The sequence below is a fragment of the Pezoporus flaviventris genome, unplaced genomic scaffold (assembly GCF_033815535.1).
Source record: "Pezoporus flaviventris isolate CSIRO_AGI_PZ_B2104156 unplaced genomic scaffold, CSIRO_AGI_Pfla_v1 ptg000604l, whole genome shotgun sequence".
NCBI lineage: Eukaryota > Metazoa > Chordata > Aves > Psittaciformes > Psittacidae > Pezoporus > Pezoporus flaviventris.
Window position 1 is genome coordinate 153999 of NW_026893150.1, and position 22980 is coordinate 176978.

The window sequence follows — 22980 nt, forward strand, 5'->3', positions numbered from 1 at the left end:
GGTGGCCATTGACATGGATCTGGTGGCCACTGACATGAGGCTGGTGGCCATTGACATGGGGCTGGTGGCCATTGATAGAGTGCTGGTGGCCATTGACACGGGGCTGGTGGCCATTGACACGGGGCTGGTGGCCATTGACGCGGGGCTGGTGGCCATTAACACGGGGCTGGTGACCATTGACATGGGGCTGGTGGCCATTAACATAGTGGTGGCCATGGCCATTGACATGGATCTGGTGGCCACTGATAGAGGGCTGGTGGCCATTGACATGAGGCTGGTGGCCACTGACATGGGGCTGGTGGCCATTGACATGAGGCTGGTGGCCATTGAATACACAGGGCTGGTGGCCATTGATAGGGGTCTTGTGGCCGCTGGCACAGAACTGGTGGCCATTGACACGGATCTGGTGGCCACTGACATGGGGCTGGTGGCCACTGACACGGGGCTGGTGGCCATTGACACGAGGTTGGTGGCCACTGACACGGGGCTGGTGGCCACTGACACGGGGCTGGTGGCCACTGACACGGGGCTGGTGGCCACTGACATGGGGCTGGTGGCCACTGACATGGGGCTGGTGGCCACTGACATGGGGCTGGTGGCCACTGACATGGGGCTGGTCGCCGTGCAGGTGCGCAGCACTAACAAGGGGCGTGGGGGGCTGTTCCGAGGGGCTGCAGCACCGCTGCCTGCAGCAGGGGCAGCCCCAGGCCCTGGGGCACAGAGGGGCCCCCTTTTCCCTGGGGCTGCGGTGAGCGGTTGCCGGTGGCCCCCTCCAGGGACCGGACTGTGCTGCCCCCGAGGCAATGGCAGTGCCCTTGCTCCTGGCGGTGGTGCCGGGCAGGAGGTGGGATCCCGGCATCTTCGGGTGTGCGGCCCCGGTGCCTTCGTGGCACCACCCTGTGAGGTCCTTAAAGTTCATCCAGTCCCAACCCCTGCCACGGGCAGGGACCCCTTCCACTGGAGCAGCTTGCTCCAAGCCCCTGTGTCCAACCTGGCCTTGAACACTGCCAGGGATGGGGCAGCCACAGCTTCTCTGGGCACCCTGTGCCAGCGCCTCAGCACCCTCACAGGGAAGAGCTTCTGCCTAAGAGCTCATCTCAGTCCCCTCTGGCAGGTTAAAGCCATTCCCCTCGTCCTGTCCCTACATCCCTCGTCCCAAGCCCCTCTCCAGCTTTCCTGCAGCCCCTTCAGGCACTGGAGCTGCTCTCAGGTCTCCCCTTCAGGAGCCTTTTCTCAAGGAATACCGACCAACCCCTGTGTGGAACGGGGCTGTTGATCCCTTGCTTTGGTCCTGTCTTTGTGCTGACCAGTGCCACGCTCTCTGTGGGTTGGGGCTGTTCTAGAGAGTGAGGTTTGGTGTCCCCTCTTCACCCTTTGTGTTTCCAAGGCCTCCCTAAAGCTCAGGCTCTGTGGCCGGGGCCTCTGTAGGGTCTCATCCGTCTCGCTCTGCAGGCGCTGGCAGCCGAGGTGACACGAGCATTAGCTGTTGGAGCTGTCATGTGAGCTCGGAAGACACATTAATAGGAAGTGGGGGCGAGGGAGGAAAGGAGAAGCCGTGTCACAAGATGGAAAAGCTTCTCCCTGGAAGAGGTGGCATTAACATGCAAACGGGTGCTAATGGCAGCCTTGTGATTTGAATGTGAAAGGGTTGGGGATGGGGAAGGGAAGGGAAGGGGGGGGGTGCCACGGAGGAGGTGCTGGCACTGGGGCTTTGCAGGGGCTGCTCTGGCCTTTCCCCCGGGGACAGGATGAGCCTCAGCACCAGGGGCTGTGCTGCGGGGACCCTCCTGGGTGCTGCTGCTCGGTGCGGCCTCAGGAGCTCGCTGTCTCTCGCACTGCTTCCCGCTGGGGTTCGCTGCTGATGCTGGCATCACCTCTCCCCTCCTGCTTCGCCCTTGAAGCTTCTCCCTCCTAAAGGACTCTTCTCCCTGCAAGCAGGGGCTCTCACCACCAAAAAGAACCCAAATCTGCCCTGGGAGGCTCGAGAACGCCCGGTTTCCTTCCACCAGCAAAGCCCCTGCTGTGGGTGCTGTGCTCCTGACACCCGCGGATCCCTCGGGCAGCCTCTGGCCCTCACTCGGGGCTGCTGTTGGCTGTGGGAGCTGCTCCAAGGCCCTCGCAGGCTGCGGAGGATGCGGAATGCATAATGCAGCGCCAGGGCGCTCAATAATTTATCTGTCACCCAGAAAAAGGCACATTTCTGCACACTGCCATCCCTGTGCTCCTGCTGCTCTCAGCTTCCTCCTGCCCTGAAGACGCAGCCCCAGTCGAGGGGTTTACATCTGGGCTTCAGAGGTTCCTGCTCTGCCCCATAGGGCGCTGAAGGTGAAGCCCTTGGTGCTGGTTCTTCCCCCAGCAGTGAGTTAGTGCTGGTTAAACCTCCCTGGGGAAAGCTGGGGTTTAATGCTCTGGGCTGGCTGAGCTGGGCTCTGCTGTATCGTGGAATGGCTTGGGATGAAGGGACCTTAAAGCTCATCCAGTCCCAACCCCTGCCATGGGCAGGGACCCCTTCCATAGAGCAGCTTGCTCCAAGCCCCTGTGCCTTGAATTCTGCCAGGGATGGGGCAGCCCCAGCTTCTCTGGGCACCCTGTGCCAGCGCCTCAGCACCCTCCCAGGGAAGAGCTTCTGCCTAAGAGCTCATCTCGGTCTCCCCTCTGGCAGGTTAAAACCATCCCCTTGTGCTCCACTGTATCCCTGGCACTGCAGAGCCGGGGAGGGGTGGAGGCAGTGGGGCTGGAGGGGCTCACAGGGTGATGTGAAAGCGCTGTGAGGGTTGGGGGGGAGCTGCCTAAGTGCAAAGCGGTGTCGGAGGCGGTGCAGGAGGAGCAGCCCTGCCTGGGCTGATGCATTATTCAGCTCTCACAGATGTCTCCTAACTTTCCCCACTTTGAGCCGGGGCCCCCGGCTCGGAGCAGCGGGCGCTGTGGCTGATGAGAAGTGACAAGGCCTGCAGCTCCTTCCGAAGGGCCTCGCAGGGACCTGACAGGAGCGCAGCTTTGTTCCCTTCCTGCCCCAAACCCGAGCTCTCGCTGTTGCTCAGGTGTCCAAGGCTCCATCAGCTTCACCTACCCCCCAAGTCTTGGGGTGGGTTTTCCCCCCAAGCCCCTTAAACGTGGCACGGCTGCAGCCTCCTGGTCGTTCCCAGGGTGATCTGCAGTTGACAAACCCCATTTGGCTCCTGGAGGATGCAGAGCTGCTGTGACAGAAGCCGATGCAAGGGCTTGAGCAGGAGCGTTGCGCAGAGCTCGTGGCTGTGCTTTTGCCGTGGGTGACCCCTGGAACAACCTGCTTTGGCTTCCCCCTTTTCCTTGGGTATCCGCTCTGTCGCATGGGCCATTAACACCGTGGCCTCCTCGTGCCCTGCTGACGGAGAGGAAGGGTTTCCATAGAGTGCCCTTGGCATGGAAACAGCCTTGAGGCTGCAGCGGGGCCAGGAGCAGGGGGTGAAACCCAGCATCCTGCTCCCAAAGGGAGCCGGGCCCTCTCTTGGCTGTGCGGGATGGGCTCTGGCTGATGGATAACCAGCTCCTGAGGCTTTGCACTTTGCCTTGTGCCCCTAGGAGCTCCGCGTCCCTGCAGAGGAGGCTGCTGCAGCCCAGGGAAGCTCGCATTGGCTCCGGGATCCTGGGAATCTGCTCCTTTCTTGGAGCTGTAGAAACACCCCGAGGCCTTTTTCCTGCTGCCACAGCAGCATCTCCACAGGGTTTGCCATCTGCTGCTCTGGCTGTGGCGTGTGCTGGGTGCCTGCTCCAGGTCCCAGGGACACTTCCTGGTGGCTCTGGGGACCCCTGGCACCTCTGAGCCTTTCCCAGCCAATTCCTCCTCCCCTGCAGTGAGCAGGAGAGGGGGGGACAGTGTCTGTGCCAATGATGGGTGCCAGGGTGAGATGGGGCAGCCCTGGATGTCTTTGCTTCCCAATGGGAGGCTCTTTGGCAGCCCAGCAGTCAGCATTAGCCTTTTCCCTGTACAAACCAGGCAGGACCTGATTTGGAGATGGGAATATTTGCCCTTAGAGGGGGAGAGGAGGAATATCCAGAGAGCTGAGGGTGCCCTGCGTGTCTCCCCACAGGTGATGCACTGACTTGGCCGATGCTGCCCTGACTGATGTAGGACCCCAGTGGCTTGGGCCGAGGATGAGCAAGCCCGCAGACCTGCAGCACAACCTGGAACGAAGCCTCCCGGCCATCGCCTCCATCAGCACCTCGTTTTCCCAGAGCCAGGGCTTCTCCCCGTACTGCTACTTCTCCCTGGAGAAGAGGAAAGCCATCTCGGATGTGAGGAGGACCTTCTGCCTCTTCGTCACCTTCGACCTGCTCTTCATTTCTCTGTTGTGGATAATCGAGTTGAATGTAAGTCGGGGGGGGGGGGGAGCAAATCCAAGGAGCCTTTGTCCTATTTGAGTTGTGCTTTTGCAACGCAGCTCCCTCGGTGGTAATTGCTCTGGTTCAGAAGGCTGGGGCCAAGTCTTTGTTTGCTCTTCCCAGCCCTCTGCTGATTGGAGCTGGCTGAGGAGCCGCTGCACTCGGTGTACGTGAAAGTCCAGCTCATTTCCTGCACGCGGGCTCTGTTGTGGCTGTCCAGGGGTGTTAACACCGTGTTCTGTGTCCGAGCAAAACAAGATCTGGGGCCCCTGGAAGCGCCACGTTGAGCTCTTGGCCCCATTTCTCTCCTGCTCCCCTTGCCTGAAGTGAAGCTGCTCGCTTTGCTTTGCCAGGCAGCTGCCAGCTCCGCTGCAGCGACTTGTTCTGCGAGCATCAGAGGAGGTGCAGACCCTCCTCACACCCACCCAGCTGTTGGGCACAGACAAAAGAGGCTTTGAGCTTTGGAATCTCAGCTTCTGAGAGCTGGAGACGCTGCTCTGCTGCACGGGGGACTGGCGAAGGGGAACGCGAGGGCTTTGGTCCGGCACGCCTGTGCAGGCGGCTGTGTTTGCTCAGCCAGTTACCTGTTGCAAGGAGCAGGGAAATCCAGTTTCTTTCCCTCGTTCCCATCAGATTGAAGCAATTCCCTGGCCTTGGTTTTGTTTTGGTTTCTCCTGAACTGGCCCTGGCTGGTTGCAGCCGTGGTGGCGGCGTCTTTTCAGGTACGACGTGTCCTTCCTCCCATGGAACAGCCCCAGAGCAGAGCAGATGAACAGATAGACCCCAGCGCTTCTGCGTGCGGCCCTGCCTGCATCTGGCTTTTCTTTATCAGCACTGGATCCTGCCTTCACTTAACAGCTCTTATCTCTGCCCTCTTTATCTCCTGGGTGTCTGCACTTAACAGATTGTCTGGGCCAGCAGCTCCCTCCCCTGCGCGCTGCAGCACTGAGAGCTTGAAGAGACCCCTGCCTAGGAAAAAGCATCTCCCAGCCAGCATTCCAGCGATGCCAACGGTGTCCAGGCTTGGACCCCGACCTCCTGCTCTTGTCCCTGTTCTCCGGGCTCTCTGGAAAGGGGCTGTCTCTCCAGCCCCCCGGGGGATAATGTGCCAGCGCGGTCACCAGGGTGACTGTGAGCGGAGGGCTTGCAGGTAGCCATTAATGAGTGACTAACTGCTGATATTTAGGCCCTGAGCCGAGATGCTGCATATTTAAAGCTATTAGGACAGCTTATTTGCCTCCTTATGAAGAGCAACGACTCCGTATCATGACTAATGCTTTTTTTATCAAACGGTTTCCTTCACTGCAAGATAAAGCCGAGCAAATTGGCCCTCGTTAAATGTCTGTTGCCTGCAAACTGTAACGCGCCGCCCTCGGGGACAGGAGATGCTTCAGTTCTTCTTCAGTTCAAGCTGAAAACACCTCCCAGGACTCCTAATCCCGAGCCTTCCCTGGGTCGTGGTTCTGCAGCATCTCCTGGTGAAGTGGTGTGGGGCAAAGCACGAGCCCCAGTGCAGAGCTGCTTTGCCCTCCCCTTGCCCTGGGTATCAAGCACCAGCCCTGACCTAGAGGGCCCGTTTCCCGGTGGCTGCCTCTTCTGTCCTTGGCCTGGCAGAGCAGAGGGTGCCAGGCCACCCGGCTGCCAAGGACTGGCCTGAGATCCACCAACTTGTTTCTCATAGCTCATCAGACAGCTGCCAGCCTCTCCCGGCTTCCAGGCCAGCTGGGCTGCGTTCAAACCAATAGCCTAAAGGTGAAGCATTTGTTCCAGTTACCTGAGCCATCCGCTTCCTCCCAAACAGCCATCCCAGGCTCCCCAGAGCAGGATTGATGGTGTCAAAAGGAGCAGGGCTGGCGGGCCCCGGATTGTCTGCGGGTGAGGCAAGGCAGCTCTTCTGTGAGCTTTTTCCACGCTCCCATACAATACCCCAGGAAGCATTTTGGCTTTCCTCGTGGTCTGACCGTGTCTGTGCGTGCCCCTCGTGCCCCTCTCCTCCCTCTTCCCCTTTGCCAGTACGTTTGAACCTGCCGGTTGGCTTCCTCCGTCAGCACTGCTGGGAGCCAGCTGGCCTGGAAAACAGGAGAGGGGACCCCTCAGTGCTCTGCACCACGAGGGATGATCCCAGCTGAAATCCCACCGGGGTTGCTGAGTGACCCTTGAGAAGAGCCCTCGCAGGGGAGGTGTTTGGATTATGCAGCTGTGGGATGCTTTGTTCAGCGCAAAGGGGCTGGAGGAGCAGTTTCCTGTGACTTTCCCCTGTTCTCCTCCAGTACAGCTGAGGTCTGCCCCCTAAAGCCACCCGTGGAAGTGATGGGCACAAGTGGGAGGTGCTCAAGCAAGGCCTTTAGGCTGCGAGACTTGGGAGCTGGTGGCTGAGCCAAAGGAGCAGCTACGGGGAGGCCATGGAGAAGGGTTTAACGTTGCTGCTCCTGCTCTGGCTGCTCGCCTCGTGCTCCTCGGTGTGAAACCGAGGGTGAAATGGGCTCTTGTATCCTCCCGTGGTGCTGCCCTGGCAGATGAGGCAGCATTTGTATGCCTGGTGCATAACCTGACCTGGCGGCAACCTCCGGTCACCGCTTGGCCGGCTTCTTTCTACCATTAGTTTCTTATCAGTGCACTCAATGGCTCTGTGGTTTCCTGTCTCCCCTTCAGACCAAGGATGGCATTCAGAAGAACTTGGAGAGTGAAATCATCAAGTACAGCTTTAAAACCTCTTTCTTTGATATATTTGTGAGTATCTCAGACTGCTGCAGGTGAGGAAACAGCTTTGGGAGGGGGGGGGAATCTGCGTGCAGGGGGGCCCCTCGGCCTGCTCTGTGTAGGAGCGAGGTCTGCAGGAGCCTGGCTCGTGTCTGGGTCCTCCCAAGCACCTGGCAGAGGGACAGGGGCAGTGACGAGTGTCCCGTGGCTTCTTGTTTTAAAGGTCTTGGCTTTCTTTCGTTTCTTTGTGTTGCTGCTGGCCTACGCCATCGTCAGGCTGCGCCACTGGTGGGTCATCGCGGTAAGGAGGCAGCTTTTGCTTTCCTCTTTGGAGCTTTCTCCCTCCAGCCAGATCCTGCAGGGATCTGAGGCGTGCACGTTTGTTTTCCAGGTCACTACGTTGGTATCCAGTGCCTTCTTGATCGTGAAGGTCATCCTCTCCGAGGTTGGTCTCCTTGGGCTCCCAGGGAATGGCTGCCGCTGTTTGCTTGTTGCTGGGAACTCCCTCTGGTTTCTCCTTTCTTCCACACAGCTTCTGGCCAAAGGGGCTTTTGGCTATTTGCTTCCCATCGTCTCGTTTGTCATTGCTTGGCTGGAGACTTGGTTCCTGGATTTTAAAGTCCTAACTCAGGAAGCAGAAGAGGAACGATGTGAGTGGTTTCGCTGCTCTCTGGTAGGACTTGGCAGATGAGGCTCCCAGGCCCGGGGTTGCTGCTGCTTTGGCAGCACCTTGGCAGCGATGACATTGATGGAGGAGTGATCTCCAGGCTGGCTGTGACAGCAAGTGCCCGACTCCGTTCTGTTATGGTATAGAAGTTCCCTTCAGGGGAAGAAAATACCAGCTTATAAAAAGCATCTTTTAATTGAGTGGAGCAAAGTGTGCCAAATTCCCCAGTGTCTGGATCCAGAAGCCAGACGGGTTGGAAGCGGCGCTCACCTCCGCCTTGGAGAAGGGGTTTTGAAGCAGTGAGACAAATGCCAGGCGGGCTCTTGGGCTCTGTGTGGGGATATCTGCCTTTGGAGCCGGGCTGGAGACCTTTCAGGGAGGGTTGCTTCAGTCATAGCCACGTGTCAGGGACAGGACGTGACTTATGGCCTGTGAAGTCTCACAGCCTCTGGGCACTGAGCTTCCAAATCACCCTCCAGTGCCGGGCACCTGTAACTTGCAGGGGTCCTTCTAGGGAGCAAGTGGCACTGGACTGGCCCAGCTGCCCGTTCCTAGCATGGCAAAAGGAGGCTGTCACTCTCCCAGGCTTCACTATGACCGGGGCCTGGGAAACAGCACCTAAAGCAAGGAGTATTTGTCAAGCGGGGCTCAATCAGAAATGCACTGACTGGAAACCACCAGAGGATGTTTGGGTCTTGCGAGGAGGCTTTAAGATGAAAAATGATCAAGTGTTTAATGCCTCTATTGGATTAGGCTCAGGTTCCAAATTGCTTCCAGGGGAAGCTCTTATTTAATTAGATGCTTAATCGCCTTTGGATTTGACAGGCAGAAGAGCCCATTGATCTCCATGCAGATAAAATGTCTCAAACAAAAGATGAGGCAATAGGAGCTGAAAAGCTGGTGGGCTGGCTGGTGCCGCTGCAGAAAGACCAGCTGGATCTGGAGGGAAGTGCCTGGGAGGGTGCTTCAGGGGAGGGGTTGGATGTGCTTGGGAGGTCCAGCACCCCTGGGTGTCGAAGCACCGGGTGCTGTGCGTGTAAAACCTTGTGCTTTGCTTCGCAGGGTACCTGGCAGCCCAGGCTGCAGCCTCTCGTGGGCCCCTGCTCTACCCCGGAGCCCTTTCCGAGGGGCAGTTCTACTCCCCACCCGAGTCCTTTGCAGGTAGTTCTTGCCCTTCCTCCCCCTCTGCCTCGCTGTTCCCATCACAGGGTTCCTCCTGAGCCTCCTCCCTGCGCCCTGTCCCGTTACCCCAGCCCTTGGCAGTGGCAGGGCCTCCAAGACCTGACTCTGCAGAACAAGCTCCCCTGTCCTTGCCCTGCACCCAGGCAAGGTGTGTGTGGGGCACGGCTGTGCTGTCCCTGGGCCATTGCAGAGCAGAGTCATGCTCAGCCCCCACACCTGGCTTCGGCTCTGTGGGAAACTGGAGCCTTTTGTGGTCTTGGGATTAAGTGCTCTTAGCAGTGGTTAAAGGGCTTGCAAAAGGCTGCCCTGGGGATGAGGGCACGGGGCGAGCTGCCACAAGCAGGTGATGATCAGAGCAGTGCCCGTGTTCAGCAGCATGGGAGCCCTTCCCATTGCATAGCGTGTGGGATCAGACACTGTCCCCCAGGAGAAGCTCAGAGGGAGGTTGTACAAGGGGGGGCTTCATCAGCTGCGTGTTCATTGTGTGCTCTCCCCCCCCAGGGTCGGACAATGAATCGGATGAGGAAGGTGCAGGGAGGAAGGTGCTGACAGCTCAGGTAGACAGAGGCAGCGTGGCCTGGGGTGGCATTCCCTGTCCCTCACCATTCCCTGTCCCTCACCATTCCCTGTCCCTCACCATTCCCTGTCCCTCACCATTCCCTGTCCCTCACCATTCCCTGTCCCTCACCATTCCCTGTCCCTCACCATTCCCTGTCCCTCACCATTCCCTGTCCCTCACCATTCCCTGTCCCTCAGCTTTAGGCTCCTCCAAGGCTATGGGAGTCTCTGACACCCCTGCGGCCCCATCAGGGCGCTGTAACTCCAGAGCACCCCAGGCTGGTCCCTGTGTGCTCTGAGACCAGTGGCATCGTGGCCACCAGAGGAGTGGGTTCTCTGGGCCACCCAGCATTCACCCCCCTCTTCCCTGCAGCATTCCACAGGGATGTGGTTCTGGCTCTGCCTCAATCCCCCTCTCCCTTTCCCTGGTCACGTACCAAGAAGGGCATCGCCTGGGCCATCCCTGCTGATCCATGCCTCACAGGGCAGTCCTTCAGCTCCTCAAAGCCTGGCTGGGCACAAGCTGCTTCCTGCTCCTTTCCAAGTGGTTCAGCCCCGGTTCTGGCACCTCCACAGGAGGAAGCTCTGCTCATCTCCCAGCCCTTTCCCTGCTGGAAGCGTTCACATGAAGGCGGGAGCCTCGCTGGTAGACGCAGCTGGTGTGTGGATGCCAGCCAGGGCGGGGAGCGTGACTTTGAGCTCCAAAATGAGGCCTCTGTCACCCAAATTAAGAGATTTCTGCTTGGTGGTGATGGGAGAGATCCCCTTTCCCTCTGCCAGCCCTGCACAGCCTGCCTGTGAGCCCAGCTAATGAAGTGCTCTCCTCTCTCCTAGGAGAAAGAGTACGTCCGGCAAGGCAAGGATGCGATGGAGGTTGTGGACCAAATCCTCGCCCAGGAGGAGAACTGGAAGTTCGAGAAGAACAATGCAAGTGTCTCCCTGCCCCACGTGCTGCTGGCAGGGAGCACGGGTGGCTCGGTGCAAACGGGAGGGCAAATGGGGCTTTTGAAACCTCCTCGCGACATGAAAAATTAACAAGCGTTACAATGACCTGATTGAATTAGGAACCTCTTCCAGTTCAGTTCAATGTAAAATCCCCTCGTATTTAATTAGACGTTTAATTGCCTTCCCGTTTGACAGGAGAGAGCCCATCACTCCTCCCTGTGGCTGGCAGGCGGGGAAGGGCTCACCTTTGGTTGGCGTTGGGATGCAGAGCACACCGGCCCCATGGCTCTGCCCTTGCTCCACACCTTTGGGCGTGCTGGGGCCACCACACCAAGCAGCTCTGGCCCACGTGGGAGCAGGAGGATGTGGGGCACAGACCCTCTCCTCACACCTCCAAAGCTGTTTGTGTTGCCCTTTCCCTAGGACAGGGATCTTGAGGGTGCTGGAGTGTAAATGGGGGACGCGTCTCTGCCTGAGGTCTTCCCACTGGGGCACCTCTTGCTTTGGGCAGCACGCAAGGCAAAGCAGGCCCTGCCCTGCCTGTTTCCTCACCATTCCTTGAGCTACAGGGCAGTTTTCTGGGTACCTAGAGCTCTTTTATCTCCAAAGGCTGGAGAGAAAAGGGCAGTGCCTCTGCCTCCTAAACCTGCCCTTGCTTTCTGCTTGTGGGGTGAGAGTCCTGCAAACTGCTGTCTCATCTGGTGTTCAAAATTCCCCTGTCAAGTGATCCATTGTCTGATGCCAAACTAGCTGGGCAGATTGTTTTCTTTATCCAAAGGGGGATGGATTTAAATAGACTAATCAGAGTTTAACACGGGGCTAATGATGAAAGGTTATCATCTGTCCATCCCTAACCCCCCCAGGGAGGCTCTTCTCAGATGGAGGTACCAGCGGCAGCGTTGGCAAACTCACCCCTTTCTCTTTACCCTGGTGTTGGTAGCTTGCTACAAAGAGAGTTTGACCTTGGTGAGGAGTTTGCAGGCTGGCACGGGGTGGATTCTTTTTCTGTCTCATCCCTGCTGCCTCTCTGGATGTTGTTTTGTTTATGGAAATCTCTGCCTGGGCCTCTGAAACGGGCTCAGCGCAGCTCCCTTCTGGGGTTGCTATGGGGAGACAGGGCACGTGTGAGGGCTGGAGAGGCTCCTGCAGTGACGCCTGGGGTGGTTTACACACAAGTGCTTGCTTTTGCTAACGGAAATGGAAACTTCCTTCTTTTCTTGCCCAGGACTTTGGGGACGTTGTTTACACTTTTGAAATACCTTTCCACGGCAAGACCTTTATTTTAAAGGTAAGAACCATCCTGGATCACTTCCTTAAGCCGAGTCCCAGCTCCTGGCCCTGGCAGGACGGCGCAGGCTGCAAAGCACCCTCTCTTTGCTTGAGACAGATGAAGCGCACTGCACGCTCTAGGGAATCTCTCCAGGAAAGCCCCTTGGCTGGCAGACAAACTCCCCAGCAAACACACTGGGCCCCCAAGCTCCGTTGGTAGACTTGGGAGCAGGTGACTGCAAGAGTCGCTTCCAACCCCAGCATCTAGGACTAATCTGACCAAGGAGGCTAATTGGAACTAATTGCCAGCAAGACCAGGGCTGAGCGTGCGTCTGCTGCCTCCTGGCATGGAGGAGAGCTGCTCGGAAGTGCCGTGCTCTGTGCCCTCTTGCTGGAGTGCCTTGGCTGGGACCCACGCTTTAATGAAGCCTCGGTGCTGCGGTAGCTTTTCTTTGTTCCAGTGCATATGCTGCCTCGCTGGCAGGAGCTGCCAATGGAGCAGCTCGCAGAGAAAAAGCTGGATGGGGCCCACTTGACTGCATTAACCGTTTACCTCCAAAGATCTCCCGGCCCCACAGGGACCTGGAGAGATGGGGGTCTGTGCCGGAGCTCAGAACAGCTTCTTAGCCGCTTCCCCAAGCAACTGTGCGCACAGTGGAGCTGCTGCTGAAGAGGGGTGAGGGTGGGAGAGGAGCCAGCCCTCAGGGCTGTGTGTGTGGCCCTGTTGCAGGCAGACCCTCGCCTCCTCCAGCTCCACGTGTGCCCTCCAGGCCCCTGTTGACAGCGTGCTCTGGAGCCGGGCCGGCCTCGCCTCTTCCCTCCTGTGTTATCCCAGTTCTTTGGTGATCTGTCCTGTGCTCCTTGAGAACAGCCTCGCCCGAGTGGCTGGCTGACTGCTCTGCCTCTGTCCTCAGGCTTTCCTGCAGTGCTCTGCTGAAACGGTTTACCAGGAGGTGATTCTCCAGCCGGAGAAGATGATCCTGTGGAACAGAACAGTGGCAGCTTGCCAGGTGAGCGTGCCGGACAAAGATGGCTTAATCACAGGAGCTCCTTGGAGCGGAGAGCTGGGGAGCTTCCCAGTCCAAGGCAGGGCTGTGGCCAGACCCTTCCTGGAGCTGGAGCTGGATCCGAGTCACCGAGGCGTTAAATCTCCGCCGCTCATCCGTACGAGCCGAATGCGCTGCGGCAGCCAGCTGCCCGCCGCTGCCCAGCCAAGAGCCCACGAGGTGGGCAGGGAGATGGGCCAGGGCCTGAGCCAGGCCTGCCTCTGCTCGCTGGGGTCTTGGGCTGGTGGCAAGATCGCACCGTTTGCCTTCACTGCTGGGGTAGCGGAGGCTCCGTGCCGCTGCTGGCGGGCGCAGACCTCCTCTTGTCTCCTGTTCTCACCCTCCTGCCCAGGTCCTGCAGCGGGTGGAGGACAACACGATCGTGTCGTACGACGTGGCCGCTGGGGCTGCGGGCGGTGTTGTCTCCCCAAGGTCGGTGTGTTCCCCCCTCTGCTTTGCACTGAGCCCCCAAGCACCCTCCCGAAGCACGGGGCTGCGCTCGGCCCCAGCTCTGGTGCTCGGTGCCGCCTGGCAGCTCCTGCTGTCGACGTTCCCAAAGGCAAAGGGATCTGTCCGGGTTGTTGCCATACCCTTGCCAAAGCCTTTCCTAGGAGCCTGGAGAGCAGGATCCAAGCCTCCCACCCCTGCACCGTTTGAAACCTTCCTTTCTTTGCTCAGGGATTTCGTGAACGTGCGGCGGATCGAGAGGAGAAGAGACAGGTACATCTCCTCAGGGATGGCGACCACGCACAGCCTGAAGCCTCCGCTCTCCAAGTATGTCAGGTAAGAGGCAGGCTCTCTTCCCCCCTGTCGCTGGTTCCTGAGGCTTTGCTCGAGCTCGGGGCCAAGAGGCACTGAAATGCAAGCCCTGCTGTCGCCCTGGCAGCGCGTGCAGGAAGCCAGGTCTATTTGTGGAGCTAAACCTTGCTTCCCTTGTTCTTCTGCCTTTGTTCAGAGAACCTCTCCAAGCGCTGTCGAGCGCTGCTCGGGCGTTCCCCAGCTCTGTGCTCAGGGGAGCAGAGGTGTTGACCACAAACAGCACAAACCCCAGGCCGGTCTGCATCCTGTTTATGCAACAGTTCATTCCCAACCAGGGACAGCTGCCGGTCCTGAGGGGCAGGAAGCAGCTGACAGTGGCTGCTGGAGCCTCTCGGATGCCTTTTGCTTCTCGTAAGCCAGGAACTTAGTGACTTTAAAGGCTGGGGACACTCAGATACGGTCCCGGGGGTGATGCAGGCTGCGTCAGGACGGGCTGGCTCCCGAAGCAGGGCAGGTCTTGGGCCTGCCCCCAGCTTTGCCTGCCTGGGGATGGATGTCAGTGGGCTTAGCCTCGTCAGACAAGGGCTCCTTGTTGTGCTGCTCCGGTGCTCGGGACCCGGCTGTGCCACTTTGTGCACGGGCTTGGTTTTTCCTCCTGATCTGGTTAAAGTAACTGACGTTGTAACTGGGAGCCACTGGAGCTGCCTCAGGTCTGTTGCAGAGCTGGGGACTTCAGGGCCTAGAAAGATCCCCGTTACAAACATGTGCAGCAGAAAATAGCGTGTTCCTGATCTGGGAAGGGAAAGCTGTGTTCGGGCTCCGTGTCTCTTGTCTTGGAGCCGGATCAGATGGTGCGAGGAAGGCTCGGGGGGGCTGTGCTGGCGAGGCTCCCTGCGCCGAGCCTCTCCCTGCCCGTGCAGGGTGTCCTGGGACCTCTTCCTTGCACCCCCTTCCGTAGGGTTACAGCTCGGTGGGAGGAAGAGCTGGGGCCGGGCTGGAGGCAGAGGCTGCCCTGGCAGCCAAGGCACCTGTGGGAAACCTGCCCCTCGTGTGCTGCAGCCAAAGCAGATCCCTTCCCGGGCGCTCTGCATCTGCTCTCACCCTGCTGGGCTCCAGCTCTTGCTGCTGCCGCCGAGCCCTGCACCCCAGGGTGTCACAGAGCAGCCCCGGCTCTGAGCGTGTGCGCTTGCTTCCCCGCAGGGGTGAGAACGGCCCCGGAGGCTTCATCGTGCTCAAATGTCCCAGCAACCCCAGGGTCTGCACCTTCATCTGGATTCTCAACACGGACCTGAAGGTAAAGGCAGCTCTCTGCTGATGCACCCGCGCTGCGGCCGCATCCTGGCCCCAGCAGAGCTCCCGGCAGCCCCCGCTGCGTGCTCAGGACCTGCGCCGTGCTCCCACAAAGCTGCTCCTTATCAAAGGCTGCTCCGAGGTGGAGGTTGAACACTACCTGAAAATCACCCCCAGAAAAGCTCCCTCTGTGATTTCCCTCGGGAGTCCACATCTCTGTGTGCAGGACTGCCCCCAGGAACCCCCCCCAGCTCGGTGTGGGGCTGAGTCTGCACCCAGGGCAAGGCTCTTGGTGGAGCTGCGGCTCCCAGTTCCTTACTGGTGGCCCAGACAAAAGGGAGCCGGGGTCGAGCTGGCCCCTTTCCCCCCCTTCCTTCGCCGGGGGTTGACGTGGTAACGGCGCTGCAGCAGCAGAGCACAAAGGCTCCATTCATCAGCGCTCTGCTGCAGAGCTGCGCGGCCCCCTCCCCTCCCACGGCCCCCCCCCTCTTCCCCTTCCCTCCCCATAGCTCCTGCCTGCCTTGTGGAACGCTTTGGGCAGGGAATGCCGGGGCAGAGCAGAGCAGAGCAGAGCGTGGCCTCCTGCCCCATTGTGCTGGGGATGCGTTTCCCTCCCCAGCTCTGCCATGGGCAGCTTGGAGGGTGCTGAACCCGCTCCGTTGTGCGAGCTGGAGCTGGGAAAGGGAAGATGTTCCTTGTGCTTCCCGGCCCGGAGAGCCCTCACCCGCGGCCTCTGCTGCTGGCAGGGATTCCAGAGCAGCCGGGCTATTAATAACCCCCTGGCTGCTGCTTCCAGCACCTTCCTGCAGGGCTCTGCTGGTGCCCGGGCCCCTCTCCTGCGCTGCCTTGTTATTTCCTTTGGGCCTGGAGGGGTATTTATAGCCCGTGGCTCATCCCTGCCTCACCCAAGGGGGAGGATTACACAGCTCTGGGTGCCTTTTGCAACACGCTGGAGCTTTGCCCCCGGACCTGCAGTCCCATGGAACCCTGCTCCATAGGGAATAGCCTCTGCCTCCTTGGAATGCCACCATCCAAAGGGGATGGTCCCTTCTGTGCCTGCCGGAGCACCCCCTGTGCTTGCTCCCAGCCCTCCCTCGGGCTGCCTTCCCCCGCAGCGGCACGGAGGAGATGTACTTTTCAATGCCTCTCACACAATAGAGCCGGGGCCGAGGCGGTTGGGTTGAGTCGTGCAGGGCTTTTTTAGAGGAATCAAAAGCAGTTCCTCCCCCGGAGCCCGCTCCCTGCGAGCGGCAGCTCCCCGCTGCGGCAGCATCCCCGTTATCCCTGCACCCCCCTTACCTCAGCATCCCCGTTATCCCCACATCCCCATTATCCCAGCATCCCTGTTATCCCTGCACCCCCCTTACCCCAGCATCCCCCTTACCCCAGCATCCCCGTTATCCCTGCACCCCCCTTACCTCAGCATCCCCGTTATCCCCACATCCCCGTTATCTCAGCATCCCCGTTATCCCTGCACCCCCCTTATCCCTGCATCCCCGTTATCCCCACATCCCCATTATCTCAGCATCCCCGTTATCCCTGCACCCCCTTTACCCCTGCATCCCCGTTATCCCTACATCCCCGTTATCTCAGCATCCCCCTTATCCCCGCATCCCCCTTACCCCAGCATCCCCGTTATCCCTGCATCCCCATTATCCCCACATCCCCATTATCCCAGCATCCCCCTTACCCAGCATCCCCGTTATCTCAGCATCCCCATTATCCCCACATCCCCATTATCCCAGCATCCCCCTTACCCAGCATCCCCGTTATCTCAGCATCCCCATTATCCCCACATCCCCATTATGCCAGCATCCCCGTTATCCCAGCATCCCTGTTATCCCCACATTCCCATTATCCCAGCATCCCCCTTACCCAGCATCCCCGTTATCTCAGCATCCCCATTATCCCAGCATCCCCCTTATCTCCGCATCCCTGTTATGCCCGCATCCCCATTATCCCAGCATCCCTGTTATCCCAGCATCCCCTTATCCCCACATCTCCGTTATCTTAGCATCCCTGTTATGCCAGCATCTCCCTTATCCCTGCATTTTTCCCTGCATCCCCGTTATCCCCACATCCCCATTATCCCCACATCCCCGTTATCCCTGCATCCCCGTTATCCCCACATCCCCGTTATCCCCACATCCCCGTTATCCCTGCATCCCCGTTATCCCCACATCCCCGTTATCCCCACATCCCCATTATCCCCACATCCCCGTTATCCCTGCATCCCCGTTATCCCTGCATCCCCGTTATCCCCACATCCCCCTTATCCCATCTCACGGCTCCCTCCCGTCCCCGCAGGGCCGCCTGCCCCGCTCCCTGGTCCACCAGAGCCTGGCTGCCACCATGTTCGAGTTCGCCTTCCACCTCCGGCAGCGCGTCGGCGAGCTCTGCGCCGGCGCCCGGCCCTGAGCCCCACGGCCGTTCCCTTGGGACGGGGACCCCCGGGAGGACGCTGCGGCACTGGGATGAGCGTGGGGCAGCGCTCGGCTCCTCCTGGCGCGTGCCAAACCCCGGCCCTCCATGGGGCTCAGCCCCACGCAGGATGACCCCAGGCTCGGAGGAGGATGCTTGAGGGTGAGGACTCGGCTCCATCCCCTCACACTGGGGGGGCTCTGCCCCACTGCAGCACCCGGGGAGGGGGGGGGGGGTGCCTGGGTTGTTCCCTGGTGCTTTGCTGCCTCTCGGGGGGGGGGAACCAGAGCCTTAAGCAGAGGCTTTGCTCCCTGGGGGGGCGCTGCTGCGGGGGTGCCTGCGGCTGCTCCCTACCTGTGAGCGCCGGGGCCGGGTGCTGAGCTATAAAGAGAAGCAGCGGAGCCGCCTGCACATGGGGCCCACGCTGCAGAGGGGCCCCCCCTCCGCCCCATTCCTGGGGGTCTGGTGTCCCCCATTGTCCCTGCAGTGTGGGGGGGGACACACGGGATGTGTCAGCATTAAAAGCCTTGCACTGGTCGGTCGTTGTCTTCCACAAAGCCCTGGTACCCGGAGGGGATGAAGGCGAGGAGGATGCCAAAGGATGGGGACTCCACCATGGGTGCCCCTTGCCCCCATCCCATGGGGTCCCTGGCAGCGCGTGGAGCATCCTGGTCCACGGGTCCTGGTTGGTCCCATTGGAGCGGGATGCCCCATGGCCGCTGGCACCCTGGGGGCAGAAGTGAGTTGTAAATAGCCCACCCTTGGGGGGGGGAACAGACACGGGGGGGACGACAACAGCACCACCTTTCAGCCCCCCCCCAGCACAGCCTGTCCCTGCAATGGGGCCCTAATGGCGCTATAGGGCAGAGACAGGGCCACCAAAGCCATCCCCACCTCAGTGCCCATCAGTGCCAGGCAGGGAAAGGCCAAACGTGCCCTGGGCTGGATCCATGGTGGGGGGGGGGGTCCTGGCAACGCCATCCCCATGGAGGGGACACGGCTTTGGGGGTGTCACCGCAGCCGCATGGGGCCGGGCACAGCCACACACGGGGCCACACACGTGTGTGTGTGTGTCCCCCCCCCGGTGCCACCCCCTGCTTGGCACCGTCCTGGCCCCGGCGGTGCCAGCGCCGCGGCCCAAAATAGCCCCTGTGGGGCTATATAAGAGCTGCGGCACATCGGGGGCGGGGGGGGCAGCAGCAGCAGCAGCAGCGCATAGGGGGCAGGATGCTGGGCCCCACTGCCGTGGTGCGCAGCGGGGGGCTGCTCTCGGGGGCCCGCCTGGGCTGCCGGGTGCGGGAGGAGGATGTGGGGCGGCACGAGAGCTTCAGCGCTGAATGGTTCGACCTGGAGCTCAGCACCCGGCCTGAGGAGGGGTGAGGGGCTCGGTGGGCACCCATTATGGGGGGGGGGATCCAAGGGGGGGGCACCAAGGATCCTAAGGGGGCCATGGGGGGATATGGGGGTCTCAAGGGTCCAAATGGAGCCATGGGGGTTGCAGAGGTCCCCAAAGTCTTTGGGGGGGTCCAAGGGTCTCTGTGGGGCCGTAGGGGTCTCAGGGGTCCCCAGACTCTATAGGGGGGTCCAAGGGTCTCTGTGGGGCCATGGGGGATATGAGGTTCTCAGGGGCCCCTGAACTCTATGGGGGAGGTCCAAGGGTCTCAGTGGGGCCATAGGGGATATGAGGGTCTTAAGGGTCTCTGGGGGGCCGTAGGGGATATGGGGGTCTCAAGGGTCTCTGGGGGGCCGTAGGGGATTATGGGGGTCTCAGGGGTCCCCAAACTCTGGGGGGGGGGGGGGGGTCCAAGGGTCTCCATGGGGCCATAGGGGATATGGGGGTCTCTGGGGTCCCCAAACTCTATGGGGGTGTGGGGTCTCCATGGGGCCATAGGGGATATGAGGGTCTCAGAGGTCCCCAAGGGGGCTGTGAGGTGCTTCCAGGGTTCCAATGGGACCATAGGGAATATAGGGGTGTCCAAGGGGATGTGGGGGGCTCCAAGGGTCCCTGTGGAGCTCCAGGGATGTGGGGGGAGTTCAATTGGGGTCTCCATGGGGCTGAGCCATGAGGGATGTTGGGGGTCCCTTTGGGGCTGCGCAGGTCCCCATTAGGGTCGATGGGGACACAGGACCCCCCCGGGGGGTGCTGAGCCCCCCTTCCCGGCCCCATTGCCAGGTGGTGCCGTCGGGAGGTGGACGAGCAGCGCCGGGAGACGCTGGAGCATCGCGGGGAGGTGCGGGTGCTGGAGCAGCGCTCGCCATGGGGCGTGCTGCGGGTGGGCTGCGTGGGGCAGCCCCTGAGCCAGCACCTCCTGCCCTACGCCCGCACCCTGCCCCTGCCCCTCTTCGCCCCCCCGGACCTCCGAGGAGCCAAGAGCGGGGTCCCCCGCACCCTGTCCCGTTCCCTGTCCCAAGAGGCCCAGAGGGGCTGAGGGTGGCAACGGGGATAGATGGGGTCTGGGGCGGGGTGGGGGGTGAGGATGAGGATGGAGATGGAGGGGGGGCTCTGCTCTGCCACCCCAAAGAGGCAGCGCGGGACGGTGGGGAGGGGGATGTGGGGGGTGGGCTCCCATTCGCTTGGGACCCCCCACCCCATAGCGGGCATCGAGGGGGCCGGTGGGGACTGCTCTTGTGTTCCCTGGCAAAGGAAAGGGGGGGGCGAGGATGGGGAGCGCTGAATGAACCCCCCCCCCCCCCGGTACCAAGTTTGGGGGCGGGGGGGGGGCTGCGGTGGGGTTGTGGCAATGATGGGCTCTGTATGGCAATAAAGTGCCCGGCCTGGCCCGGCAGTGTTGGTTATGGGGGGGTCCCCATGGGGCACTGTGGGAAGGGGAGAAACTGAGGCAGCCGGAGGGGCCCGAGCACGCTGCAGGGTGGCGGTTTGGGGGGGAATTGGGGGGTATTGGGTTTGGGTTTGGGGGGGGGAACCCATCTCTTGCATAACGCCCCCCCCCTCCAGCCCTTGTGGTGCCAGCACCCAGATTAGCTGTTCCTGTTCCTGTTCCTGTTCCCTGTTCCCTTGAGCTGCCCCTGGGCCACTGCCAGGCCCCGTCCCGGCCACCTCCCGGCCCTGCATGGGCAGGGTTTGGGGTCCTTAACCCAGCCCCTGAGTGGGTCCCATCCTGCCCCTTGGCCCCACGGTGCTGATGGTGCCCGGGGCTGGGCTCAGCCGCAGTCCCGTGCCCATCCCATCACCACCCCAATTCCCAACACAACCCCAGCCGCAGGACAATCCCCAGCCCTCCCTCATTCCATCCCCTTCCTATCCCTATCCCATCCCCAGCCCCATCTTCTCCCCATTCCAGCCCCTTCCCATCTCCATCCCTATCCCATCCCCAGCCCCATCCTTTCCCCCATTCCACTCTCTTCCTATCCCTATTCCATCCCCAGCCCCATCTTCTCCCCCATTCCACTCCCTTCCTATCCCTATTCCATCCCCAGCCCCATCTTCTCCCCCATTCCACTCCCTTCCTATCCCTATCCCATCCCCAGCCCCATCCTCTCCCCATTCCAATCCCTTCCAATCTCCATCACTACCACATCCCCATCCCCATCTTCCCTGTCTTTCCACTCCTTTCCTATCCCTATTCCATCCTCAGCCCCATCTTCTCCCCATTCCAATCCCTTCCCGTCTCCATCCCTATCCCATCCTCAGCCCCATCTTCTCCCCATTCCACTCCCTTCCTACCCCTACCCCTACCCCTACCCCTACCCCTACCCCTACCCCTACCCCATCCCCATCCCCATCTTCTCTGTCTTTCCATTCCCTTCCTATCCCTATCCCATCCTCAGCCCCATCTTCTCCCCCATTTCACTCCCTTCCTACCCCTATCCCACCCCCATCCCCATCCTCTCCCCATTCCAATCCCTTCCCATCTCCATCCCTATCCCATCCCCAGCCCCATCCTCTCCCCATTCCAATCCCTTCCTAACCCTACCCCATCCCCATCCCCATCCTCTCCCCTATTCCACTCCCTTCCTACCCCTATCCCACCCCCATCCCCATCCTCTCCCCATTCCAATCCCTTCCCACCTCCATCCCATTCCCATCCCCACCCCAGAGAACACTCATGACCATCCCCCCCGGGGGGGCACCCCACGGTGGGTTGGGGTTGGGGCTGGGGTTGGGGGGGGGATCACCCCTCGGGCATCCCCCTCCTCGCTCCCACCGCCGCTTCCAGCCGCAGGGACGGAGCCGGCTCCCTGGCTCCGATAGAGCCGCGTTACCCGCGCGGGGGCCGCATCCGGCCTCGCTGGCGCCCGGCCCCATCGCTCGCCCCGCGGCGCCGGCTCTAACCTGGTTACGGGGATAAAAGGCGGCTGCGGGGCCGGGGAGCGGCGGAGCCGCGGCCATGAGCGGGCTCTCGGCGCTGCGGGAGCGCTACGAGCGCTTCGACCCCCGCGCGTACCTGGACAACAACTACGGCCCCCCCCGCGCGGACTTCTCCTCCGAGGAGTTCGTGGTGCCCTGGAAGCTGCGGTGCCTCGCGGACACCTTCGGTACCGGTGAGGGCCGTGGGGAGCCCGCTGTGGGGGGGACGGGAATGGGGCAGGGAGGGAGGGAGCAGGCACCGTGCCCCGCAGCGACTTCCCTGTGCCCTGGGGAGGATGGAACTCGATGGGGTGGGGTGGGGTGGGATGGGGTGCTGAGATGGGATGGGATGTTGGGATGTTGGGGTGGGATGGGATGCTGAGATGGGATGTTGGGATGGGATGGGATGTTGGGATGGGGTGCTGAGATGGGATGGGATGTTGGGATGGGATGGGATGTTGGGATGCTGGGATGGGATGTTGGGAGGTTGGGGTGGGATGGGATGTTGGGATGGGATGGGATGGGATGTTGGGAGGTTGGGGTGGGATGTTGGGGTGGGATGGGATGGGATGGGATGTTGGGAGGTTGGGGTGGGATGGGATGTTGGGATGGGATGGGATGTTGGGATGGGATGCTGAGATGGGATGTTGGGATGGGATGGGATGCTGAGATGGGATGTTGGGATGGGATGGGATGTTGGGATGGGATGGGATGGGATGGGGGTGTTGGGATGGGATGTTGGGATGGGATGGGATGGGACGTTGGGATGGGATGTTGGGATGGGATGTTGGGATGGGATGTTGGGATGGGATGCTGAGATGGGATGTTGGGATGGGATGCTGAGATGGGATGTTGGGATGGGATGTTGGGATGGGATGGGATGTTGGGATGCTGGGATGTTGGGATGGGATGCTGAGATGGGATGCTGGGATGTCAGGGTGGGATCCCACTGCGTCCGTCTCCTTCCCCAGGTGAGATCCATGGGCGGACGCTGATCGACGTGGGCTCAGGCCCCACCATTTACCAGCTGCTCAGCGCCTGCGACCACTTCGAGGAGATCGTGGCCACCGATTACCTGGCCGTGAACCGGGAGGAGCTGCGGCGCTGGGTGCGGGGGGACCCCGGCACCTTCGACTGGAGCCCCTTCATCCAGCACGTCTGCAAGATCGAGGGGCGCGGGTAGGGGTGCACGGGATCCGTGGGGGGGGGCCTGTGGGAGCGCATCCCCACATCGCATGGGATCACAGCCCCACGGCCCTGAAGATGCTGGGCTGGTCCCTGCGGGAAGCTGTCCCTAAATCCCATGACATCACAGATCCACATCCCTTTGGATGCTGGGCTGATCTCCTGCACCATTGTGTCCCCAGACCCCACGGGATCACAGCCCCCATATCCTGGTGGCTGATCCCTGCAGGATCCTGAGCCCAAATCCTATGGGCTCCCATCCCCACATCCCTGCAGGTGCCAGGTTG

At 60.9% G+C, this 22980-nt stretch overlaps 3 protein-coding genes across 3 annotated transcripts in view; all 3 read left to right on the plus strand.

Annotated features, from left to right (window-relative positions):
• LOC133264111 (receptor tyrosine-protein kinase erbB-2-like) overlaps positions 1 to 22980 on the plus strand; it is a 71149-nt gene that overhangs the window by 29091 nt on the left and 19078 nt on the right. The window lies entirely within an intron of this gene.
• STARD3 (StAR related lipid transfer domain containing 3) lies at positions 3581 to 17230 on the plus strand. Its single transcript, XM_061444024.1, has 14 exons — positions 3581 to 4350; positions 7015 to 7092; positions 7286 to 7363; positions 7454 to 7507; positions 7595 to 7712; positions 8792 to 8890; positions 9413 to 9468; positions 10304 to 10396; positions 11640 to 11702; positions 12598 to 12693; positions 13082 to 13161; positions 13408 to 13512; positions 14689 to 14782; positions 17086 to 17230. Exons 1-14 carry the CDS (start codon positions 4135 to 4137, stop codon positions 17194 to 17196), a joined length of 1341 nt encoding a protein of 446 aa, XP_061300008.1. The 5' UTR covers positions 3581 to 4134; the 3' UTR covers positions 17197 to 17230.
• Positions 18383 to 19747, plus strand: TCAP (titin-cap). The gene is made up of 2 exons (XM_061444028.1): positions 18383 to 18575; positions 19373 to 19747. The coding sequence occupies exons 1-2, from the start codon at positions 18427 to 18429 to the stop codon at positions 19626 to 19628; spliced, it is 405 nt and encodes a 134-aa protein (XP_061300012.1). The 5' UTR covers positions 18383 to 18426; the 3' UTR covers positions 19629 to 19747.

Coding starts and splice junctions, on each gene's coding strand:
- STARD3 (XM_061444024.1), top strand. CDS start 4,135: ATGAGCAAGCCCGCAGACCTGCAGCACAACCTGGAACGAAGCCTCCCG. Junction 13,162..13,407: donor GGCGGTGTTGTCTCCCCAAG/GTCGGTGTGTTC, acceptor TTCTTTGCTCAG/GGATTTCGTGAACGTGCGGC. Junction 14,783..17,085: donor TTCTCAACACGGACCTGAAG/GTAAAGGCAGCT, acceptor CCGTCCCCGCAG/GGCCGCCTGCCCCGCTCCCT.
- TCAP (XM_061444028.1), top strand. CDS start 18,427: ATGCTGGGCCCCACTGCCGTGGTGCGCAGCGGGGGGCTGCTCTCGGGG. Junction 18,576..19,372: donor AGCACCCGGCCTGAGGAGGG/GTGAGGGGCTCG, acceptor CCCCATTGCCAG/GTGGTGCCGTCGGGAGGTGG.